This window comes from Hydra vulgaris, chromosome 04, assembly GCF_038396675.1.
Source record: "Hydra vulgaris chromosome 04, alternate assembly HydraT2T_AEP".
Classification (NCBI taxonomy): domain Eukaryota; kingdom Metazoa; phylum Cnidaria; class Hydrozoa; order Anthoathecata; family Hydridae; genus Hydra; species Hydra vulgaris.
The window spans coordinates 19,805,001-19,816,121 of NC_088923.1; the positions used below are offsets into that span (position 1 = coordinate 19,805,001).

The following is an 11,121-nucleotide window of genomic DNA, read 5'->3' on the forward strand; positions in this document are numbered from 1 at the left end:
TGATAACCTAAAAATACTTGAAACTGTTTAATACTTTTCTGATAGAAAGCACCCTGGTTGCCCAACATCCTGGACTAAAGAAAAGAAAGCCGAATTAACGAGAATTGTCAACAATTAAAAAGTGGTTCATCAGAGAAAAATTGGTTTTGAACTGGTGTAAATCAATCGACCATTGGTCGTCAGTTAAAAAAAATTATTATTAAAGACTCCAAAATGCACTATAAACAACAGTTAAAGGCAAAGAAAAGAAGCAGGAAACTAGATAATCAACTCTATAACTCAAAATTGCTTTTATTCATTGGTGACGAAATATAATTTTGTTTTGCAGGGGACAACATGAGACTTGATTGAATTACGAGTAACACCAGAATGAATTTTAGTAGATCGCACAAGAGACGCAAGCTCTTTAGAGCAGTACCCATTATAGTATTTGTAGAAAAGAGAAATACAAGCAACATTACAACGGTGTGATAATGGTTGGAGGTTGGCTGCAAGAGCAGGTCCATCTATGTTTACAATGCGTTTTTGCACATTGTCTAGAAGAGAAACGACATCATTAGAAGATCTGCCCCAGACATGGCAACAGTATTCTATACAAGGACAGATTTGAGATTTATAGAGATAAAGAATAGAATCAGGAGTAAGAAAGTGTCTTGCAAAATAAAGAGATGCAACCTTAGCAGATGCTAATTTTGAAATGGATTTGAGAATCGGTTTCCAAGAATAAGTGAGAAATGAGATCCTTTTTAAGCTCAAATGCCCCCTTCAAGTAATAAGAGAGTTTTGGCTTCTTATCATGACAAGAGCAAATGTTAGTATAGTCAGCGAACAATGTCAGCTTAGAAGTGAGAATATCTGGAAGATTGTTAATGTAAATTAAAAAGAGGATAAAACCTATTGGTTATTACTGTTGGCAAATCAGCTGTAGAACGAGAAGATCAAAACTCATTTTGATGGTCAGAAAGTAAGTTATTAGATTCGAGATAAGAAATTAAGTGTATGTTAATTAAAGATTCAAAATCCTTGCGTACGATAGAAAGAAGACTAATGGGACGGTAGTTAGACAAGCCAGATCGCTCTTCAGAATTTTTAAAAATAGGGATAACAGCATGCTGGGAAATAGGACTCTGATAAACACTTGTTAAATAGTTTAGAAAGTATAGAGGACAGCTCATGAGAGCACTTCTGCAAGACTATAACAGGTATGTTGTCCAAACCACAAGCTTTAGAAGAGTCTGAGCAGGAAATCACTACAGATACAAAAGCTGGAGTGATACAAATGTCAAGCAATGGATCAACCAGTTTAACGACTCCATTAGGTACAACGCAACTAGTGGAATCAAGAGATAATATTGATGAAAAATTTTTAGCAAACGATTAAGCTTTGTCTCTAGATGAGGTGACAAAGTCTGAACCATACAAGAGGGGTGGAATAACAAATTTATCCTTATTATTGATAATATTAAAGATTCTCCAGATGTCACAAGAGCCAAATTTTTGTGATGAAATACGAGATTTCATGACCTGAGAATAACAGGTTTTGGCGTTAGAAAAAAACCTTTTTACAATGGTTTCTAGCAAAAGTAAACAGACGTCTGTTTACTGAAGAATTGTTTTGCTGATAGATATGGTATTAACGGTTTGGATTGGAAATTGTAGCAGCACGATGTGAGGAAAACCATGGAGAAGAGAGAGGCTTGACCTAGAATTGCCAGGAGGGAATAAATGATTCCATGCCAGCCTCAATCCAAGGAATTATATAAGAAGCACATTTATTAGCAGGGAGACAAAAGATTTTTACCCAAAGGCCATCACAAATTAAATCACGGAAAGAGTCTTAGTCAACTTTAAGGTAGTTAAGAAGTACTATGATAGGGGGATTTTGATGATGAAGAAGAGAGAGAGATAATAGTTTAAGAGAGATCAAACCGTGATCAGAAGCACCTAAGGATGAATGTGGAGAAACTGAGCACTGACTAGGATCAAAAACAAGATATTAGTCGACACAGAGAATGTTAATGATTCGGAAAATCATTTACTTTTTATTACTAATTATTTATTTTTTTATTACTACTAATTATTATTACTAATTATTTATTATTACTAATTATTTATTAATAGTTGTCTATTATTACTAATTATTTATTAATAGTTGTCTAGAAAACTATTGGGAAAGTTGACTATTTCAGTTAGTAATTGAGAAAGACAAAAGTTGAGGTCCTTAGTGCCTGAAGAGTCACTGACACTGGAGCTAAGCCATCCAGTGTAATGAGCATTTAAGTCACCAAGAACAACAATATTTTCTGTCTGCTCTGTAAAACAATAAGTTTTTTGTGGTCTTCCACCTAAATGCTCTGTTTCTAAATGACTGCTTTTAATAAATCGTTTGATTATTTAACATACAATAGACTAATGGAGTATTTTGGTGCAATTTCTTTTTGTTTGACTCCTTTCTTTTAATCTTTTACAATAAGTTCTCAAAAAGTTAAACTGTGCTTATTTCCTACCATTATAAAATCCAAAACAGCATAAGTACGCATCTCAAATTGGTATTGTAATGATTGCAACACTCCATTTTCCTCTCTAGACAAAAATTAATAACCATTCGATTCTCATTGGATAAGTATTAATAAATGCAGCAAAACATTCCCTTGGACATTATTTCCACACAAAGGAGTTATTTTGCGGAAAATTTTTGGTGAATATTTTACTTATAAATAAGTTGCTAATGTTTTGATAGCCACATTTTTTGCATTAAAATACCAATAGAAGCAAAAAACACTCATTCATTTTCATGTAGTCTTTTCATGTGCAAATCTTTTTTATTATATGTAATACTAACCATTTTTTTTATTCAAAACGTATTAATAATAAAAAAAAATTGCTGTATTTTGTAATCAAGGTAGAAAAACTCTTTTGTATGTTAAATAATCAAACGATTTATTAAAGCAGTCATTTAGAAACAGAGCATTTAAGTATTCTATCTTAGTAGGTAGAAAATTGTACCTAACTAAGAATGTATGACATATCCTACCCTAATGTAGAGAGATTTTTAAGGAGTCAAACTTGTATTTTGAAATATCCTTTAGACTTCTTAACGCTGTGAAGGTTGTTTTTTTTTTAAGCATAAAATAATTTTTTTAACCCATAAAGAGTAACATCCATTAACAATAATCCACTACTTGGATTATTGTTAATGGATGTTACTCTTTATGGGTTAGGTTTTTTTTAAAAATACTTTTGTGACGTTTATTTTGCAATACTTCAAATTAGTAAATTAGTTGGTAGTTTCAAAAATTTTGTAACGTTGACGACAGTAAACGCATTGTAACCGTTCTATTTTGGATCACTTGTTCAATTGAGAACATTATGAGCATTTTAATTTTTGTTCCAAATTTTTCTACAAATAACCCAGTGGGCACAGGACCTAAAAAAGACGTTTTTTAAACGTTCAAAAGACTTCCGAAACGTTTAAAAAACGTTTAAAATACGTCTTTTTTACGCCCTGTGTCCACTGGGAAAATACTCATGCAGGTTATGAATGATTTTAATAAAATAGGCATACTGAAAAAATATTGCCGTTCGATAACAGACAGGTTAGCGAAAACTAAGAATTTTAAAAATGCTTATCATTTTGATGTCTTCGTTGTCGTCTTTCCCTAATTGTCAAGGTAAGTTAAGCAAAATTAAAAAAATAAAATTAACTAACTAATTTCTATTACGTAGGTACTATGAAGCCTGGCACAAGTAGTGTAGGTATATACTACCTTGGTTATGCAGTTTTTGCTTTTTCATTCCTAGTTACTATAATTGCATGTTGCATGGGAATTTCAGCTGTTAGAAATCCACCTGTAAGTTTTTACGTTTCAATTTTTTAATTTACATTTCAATTATTTAAGGATACTTGTATTTGAATTTTTATTGGTCATTTCAAACAAAAGGAAGTAATATTATTGGTCAGTTCAAACGAAAAGAAGTAATAACTAGAGCATTTAAAAAATGCATTAAGTAATGATAATTAGTAATTTTGAAGGGCCATAGGAAATGTTCCACCGATAATGTTCCGTTTGTCTGTATCTTTTATTCGACCATACGTGTAATTATATTGAAATTTATAAAATTAATAATATAATCAGTGCCGGATTTAGGAAAAATGGGGCCCGAGGCACTAAAACATTTAGGGCACCATTTTTGCATTAAAAAAGTAATTTTTGTAGGGTTATTGAGTAATAAAGAATTTTGTAATGCAATCATTAATGTAAATATTTAACAATGCACATAAGCCTTTTCTTCAAAAATTTAAAAATGACATAAATCTGGTATTTTTTTTTTTTTTAAACATGCATTTTTTTTAAAATATTCTTTAGATAACTTTCATTACGTTTATAATTAGGATATTTGCAAAAGCAACTTTTAAAGGATATCACAATTTACAAAATTGGTATTGTTATACAATATGCCCTTAAATATTTTTTTTCCTATATCTTTAATCGATAAAATCGTTTATTATATTATCAAAATCGATCTCGCGAAGCATATCTGATTCAATAGACATCAAGCTCAGAATGCCTAATTTATCCTGAAACATGATACTTTTTTGCTCATTTTTATTTCGTTTTATTTTTGAAAATGGGCGCTCCACATAACAATTTCCAATGTTTAGCAAACCTGTTATTGACTAAAAGTCAACGCTTGATTTGAAATATATATTTCAAACTTTTTTATATATAAGTTGACTAAATCTCGATCGAACGTTTAGAATATAGACTTACATTAATCAATATTGTAAACCTCTAATCGACCTTAATCAAACGTGAACATTTATAGATTTAAAATCTACCTTTTAAATCTCTTAATATATACGTTTATTAAACGTCGATCAAACGTTAACAATTTTGACTAATATAAGTCGTTATTCTAAACGTTTGATCGACGTTTAATAAACGTTTCTTATATTGTAATATAGTAATACAGCAATTTATCAGAAGGCTCACTTAACAGCTTAAGTCACGCGGTTTCAATAGGCATAATTAAAACAAAATAAAAAACTTATTTTTTATCGGCTAAATAATTAAACTGGACTAAAATGCTTTTTCAAGATTCACTTCCTTACAACAACTGAAAGCAAAACGACTGATAAATAAATACTAAAACGAGTGTCGGGTGCCATTTTATTTCATGGAAGTGAAAAAACTCTTGTCGCGACAATCTTCCTTCCTAAATGCCAACAATTACATGGATTCCGATGTTTTAGAAATTATTGACGGCCACATTGACATAAAATAGACGTTACTATTCTCTAAAAATATGAGTTACTATTCTCTCGTTATGAAAGTCCTGCTGCAAGAACTTTTTTCGTAAGTATTGTAAATAACGGGTGATGCGGAAGTTATCGGACAAATTCTAATTTCATTATCTGAGCATAATAATTAGTTTTTGTGGTTTTATGCGTAGGCATAAACGTTCTATAAAATATAAACTTTATTAATTGAAACACAATTATTTAAAATGAGGTTAAATGCAGCTGAACGAGAATCTTTTTGAAAGCGACTAAAAATGTTTTTTGTAAATAAACCTAATATTAAAAAAAAATTGTAAATCATTTTGAAAAGGAAGGATTTGCTCAAAGTACAATATATGATAGCCTAAAAAGACTTGAAACTGTTCAATCGTTTTCTGATAGAAAGCACCCTGGTCGTCCGACATCCTGGACTAGAGAAAAGAAAGCCGAATTAACGAGACTTGTCAACAATCGAAAAGTGGTCAGTCAGAAAAACATAGGTATTAAATTCGGTGTAAATCAATCGACAATTAGTCGTCAGTTAAAAAAAATGAACAATAAATATAGAAAACGTGAAAAGACTCCAATATACACTATAGAACAACAAATAAAGGCAAAGAAAAGAAGCAGGAAACTAGTTAACCAACTCTATAACACAAAATCGCTTCTAGTCATCGATGACGAAAAATACTTTTGTTTTGCAGGGGACAACATGCCTGGAAATTCTGGATACTACACAAACAACAAAATGACATGCCCAGAAAGTGTTCGTTTTACAGGAAAAGAGAAATTTCCAAAAAAATTATTAATGTGGATAACCATATCTGACCGTGGTATGTCCGAGCCATTGTTTCGCACTAAAAGATAAATGCTTTATTTAAAAAAAAAATAATTGTAGTTTGCTTTTTTATTTATAAATAAGTTATTGACGTTTTTATTTTGTCCGATAACTTCTGCATCACCCGTTAGTTTAATTTCATTTTATAAACGCTAGTATGATTGTGTGACAGTAGGTGTTCATCTTTGCAATAATCAAGAGGTTTAATAACTAAATATTTATTTTTTATATTTTAGAAGCATTTTAGCTTAATTTAATTATATTTGCTGAAGAAAATTGATGGAACAGAGGTGGTAAAAACCACTCCGTATGTTATGCTGCGAAGTGACTAATTTTTTAATGTCAAAAATAATTATAAAGGTTTAGTTGGAAGTACTATATCGGACAGAACATGAATTTCCTGCTAATTAGTCGCTTTTAAGAAAAAATTTGATGAAACTTTGTGCATAAATTTTGTTTGAGTTATTGGCAAAAGTGAGTTATTTCGATAAAATGAATAAATAAATTCAAACAAAAACCAAATAAACAATAATTTTGATTAATAACGTTATATGTGTCAATTATTTGTTTTAAATTTCAAATTAAAGTCATGCATCATTCGTTCTATATAAATGGTAGCTAAACTACATTTTGATAAAAGCAAATTTTGATTAAGTATTTTGCTTGAAATATTTAACTGAAAACAACAGGTTTAATGCACTATATTTTTGCATCCCGTAAGTAACACAAGATAAAATCAACTATAATTCCTGAACTTATAATAATTGATCAAAATTTCAATATACATAAAAGCAAATAAATGATTTTGAGATGATTCATAAATACATCTACATCTAATGCGTTAAAATAAAAAATATATATTTAAAAATGTGAGATTGTTTTTGTTTTGTATTCTTGTGTTTTGTTCATTGGGCATTGAAGTGTATAGTTCCTATTACTATATGTTTTAGTGTGTTGCTTGCATTGGTATGTCGTTTTTTTTTAGTTTAATGTTGGTTGGACATTTTTAAAAATGTGTATATTTTTAAAGCTGTATATTTATAAGTGTATGTAAACTAGGAGCGGATCCAGACCATATAGTAAGTAAGCGCGATTTTTCAGCAACCCTAATAAATTTTTTATATATAATTTTTGCTTGAATATTACTCTTTTTCTGTCATACATATTTATATTACTCTTTAATTTTTAATTTTAATCTTTAATTCTAAATAAACTATTTTAACCGGTGTAACTATGAAATGACGTCATATATTGATATCTCAGTAGTCCAGTTTAAAATTTGAAAGTATAAAATCGAACAGGAGTTTTTTAATTCTAAATTCTTTTTATTTAATTACTTACCATGGTTTTTGTTTTTGCAAATAAAACATTGCAACACATTTTCTTTTTATTACTTTACTTTTCATTTAGTTTTTTAATTAATGACGCAATTTGATGTTTCATTATAAATTTGATATTAGTAATATTTGCTTCAAATATATTAAGTGTCAATGACCTCATTCTTGGACTTGGTGTTCGAATGTACAAGCAATAAGAAGTTGTTTGGGGGTTATTAGCAAAATTATTGCTTTTTTCAATGCTTCTGCAAAACGAAATTTTATTATAAAAAAATGCTCACAACTGCTTTCACTCTGCGAAGCACGATGGGTTGAAAGACATGATTATTTGCTGACGTTTAGAGTTAAGCTTCCACAAATAATTGATCGACTGGACAATATATCTATATGGAATGACAGACCATCTTCATCAAAATCAAGAATTTTATTATTATCAATTAGAGAAAGTGATTTTATTGTGTCTTTAGGCTGTGTAGTACATGTACATCTTTAGGCTGTGCCTAAGTACACCTTTAGGCTGTGCAGTATTCGTAAACAAATGGGCTCAGTCAATTTAGTACATAATTAAAAAAGATGGTAGCTTTACCTACAAAAGAATAGTAGAACCACAGACATGTCATAAAAATATACTTTAGATACAATGGAAGAATAGTACAGGCGATCAATTTACATCTCTCTACTTGATCGTTGATATTGGATATAAATAGACGTTTTTCTGATGAAAATTTACAATGCCTTCAAATCTATGCTTTAATGCCAAAAAATACTATTACGCTGAATCATAAAAATATTGTTAAAACAATTTCTGCAATCAGTAATGTCTATGACGTCATTCTCGGACTTTGTATCCAAAACTTACCTGCCCCTGAAATTACATCGGAAGTTGAACTATGGCAGTGCAAATGTATAAGGATGAAAGATGAGGGAGGCATCACATCACTACCTAGGGATCTTTCTGTCGTTTTTGATTTGTGTGACCAGGTGCAATATCCAATCACTTAGAAGTTGTTTCAAATCATCAAGTCGTGTCCTGTAAGTGTCGCCAGTGTTGAACGTAGCTTCTCAACCTTGCGACGTATTAAAAATTGGCTGAGAACACGAATGACAGAAAACAGACTATTCGGATTGGCCTTACTTAATGTGCACAGAGAAATTCCAGTAAATGTCGAAAACGTGATTTTTCTTTTTGCAAAATCGGGAAATCGTAAATTGAAATTTGTAATATATGTTGTTAAAATAATCAACAAATCAAGCATGCTTTTTCTATAAAAGGCTACAAATACTAAATGCAAAAAAATGTTTTTTAAATTATGTAAGGGGGGAGATCATCCCCATCGCCTCCCCACCCTATGCGTTTGCTCTTGATGTATACATATGTATGTGAGCGTATGTGAGCGTGCATGTGTATTTCTGTGAAAATATGTGTGTATGTATGCATATGTGTGTAACTATGCCTATATATCTGTATATTTATTTTTGTTTATGTATGCAGCAATATAAAACTTTTTACTTTTTTTAAAGCTTATTTATTTTGTTTTATTTTATCTTTAATATTTATTATATTTTTCGTAGTTTTTATTTTTTTGATAGTATTATTTTTTTTAATTTTAAATACATATCGTAACCACAAGTATTATGATTTTTAGTTTAACTTTTTTTATTGCTATTTTAACAAATAATTTTTATGTCATTGTTAGTTGTTACGTTTTATCAATCAATTATTTGTAACCAACTCTGTATATTTAGCTAATATGTTGACAAAAACAAGTGACTTATTGTTTACATTATTATTATTACTATAAATATTAGTTTAATTACTATCATTAATATTTTTATAGTTATTACTAATTATATAAAAAAAGATCGCTATTTTTGGTGTTTACTTAAGATTAGTAAAATAACTATTTGTAAATATCCATGAAAATATTTTTCAGAATATATATGATTGATTGATATTTAAGAAAAAAACATTTCCGCAATTCAAATTTAAGTTGAGACGTTATTTAGTACTTATGGATTTTAATAAAATTTTGTCAGTCAGCTTAAGAAGTTATTAAATTAAAATTGCACCATAAATTGTAAAATCTAAATCATTTAAAAATATAATAAAATCAATTTAAGAATTTCAATATCTTTATCAGTCTTTCATTGAAAATATTTACTCCTGAAGTTACCTACAAAGTTACTATTCTTTTATGAGCATTCAATTTAAGTATCTTATATTTATGTGTAAATTATCTTACATTTACTTCAATCTATTTGATGATATTGCAAAAGAAATTTTATTTATTTTAATTTCGAATTACGTTTTGTTAAAACCCAAAACCGAGAATTTTATCATTTTTATAACTATATTTTGATAATATATTTATTATTTATTTTTTTATTTTGTTATTTTTTTGTTTTTTAAAATGGTCTTATTTTTTAATTGTTATTGTTTAAATGATATGAATATTTAGAAGTGTAAATATTGGGGTTCGCTGAAAAGGCTAATTTTTCAAATTCCATATTTACATATACATATATACACATATATATATATCTTTATATATATATATACACACATATATATATATATATATATATATATATATATATATATATACATATTTATATACATTTATGTATATATATATATATATATATATGTATATATATATATATATATATATATATATATATATATATATATATATACATAAATGTATATATATATATATATATATATATATATATATATATATATATATATATATATATATATATATATGCATATATATATATATATGTATATATATAAATTAGTAAATTTTCTTACGATAAAAAATACAATGTTTTATTTATATTTTTTAGCCTGGCTCATCAATTGAAGCATCTGTTGAACTACCAGAAACAAGTTCGTACAGAAGATTCAAAAACGTTGTGTAGAAAAAAATATGGTCGTTAAGATTCTTTAAATGATTAAATCAATATATTAAAAAATTAATACAAATCACATTAAAAGTTTTTTTTATTACCAGCCCTGGAATATATATTTTTTATGTTTCTACAAATAAAGATGTTTTTTTGAGGTCATGTGCTCACTGGGAATTAAATATAAAAAATATTAAAAATGCTTCTCACTAAATATAAAAGTTATTGATAATACACTTTAACTACACCTGGCCTCATAACGGACTCCAGATTGATAAATATCAAACTCTGGTATATCTCCTCCAAAATAGTAGAAAACTATTTTACAGAGCTTTTTGTATTTCTCTCCCTCCCCTCCCTCCCTTCCTTTCTCCCTTCCCCCCTCCCTTCCTCCTCCTGTTAATTGTTTTTGTGGTCAATGTCTTGCAAAACTCTAAGGCCTCTGACCAAATCTGTTGCTCATTCCAATCAAATATAATAATTTACTGCGTCTTGTTTATTTCTTCTTTGATGCTTGGCCAGGCTTTTTGCAGTCTTAAATGTATTACTTTTTTGGGCCCTTTTGTTTCCTCACGAGTAATTGCTTTCATAAAATAGTCCATGTTAAGTCCAACATGTGTCACCTGCAGAGAAACCTAATAATTGGGATGGTGAGAATATTTGTAAAAATGGTAATGGCGCCAACAAATACTGGAGTGTTGGAAGCAGTGGTGACTTAACCACAGATATGTCGAAGAGTTTGTAACTCTCCT

The 11,121-nt window shown here is 28.9% G+C and overlaps 1 protein-coding gene across 3 annotated transcripts in view; it reads left to right on the top strand.

The window, feature by feature from the left end:
• LOC100211947 (uncharacterized) overlaps nucleotides 1–10,459 on the top strand; it is a 124,509-nt gene extending 114,050 nt beyond the window's left edge. For 2 of the 3 annotated variants that reach the window (XM_065795708.1, XM_065795707.1), the window contains exons 5-6: nucleotides 3,727–3,851; nucleotides 10,310–10,459. In XM_065795708.1, the coding sequence (XP_065651780.1) occupies nucleotides 3,727–3,851; nucleotides 10,310–10,384 (200 nt within the window). In that variant the 3' untranslated portion in view covers nucleotides 10,385–10,459. The remainder of the gene's footprint in view (nucleotides 1–3,726; nucleotides 3,852–10,309) is intronic. The other variant, XM_065795709.1, reaches the window with a different exon arrangement.
• The last annotated feature ends 662 nt before the right edge of the window (nucleotides 10,460–11,121 follow it).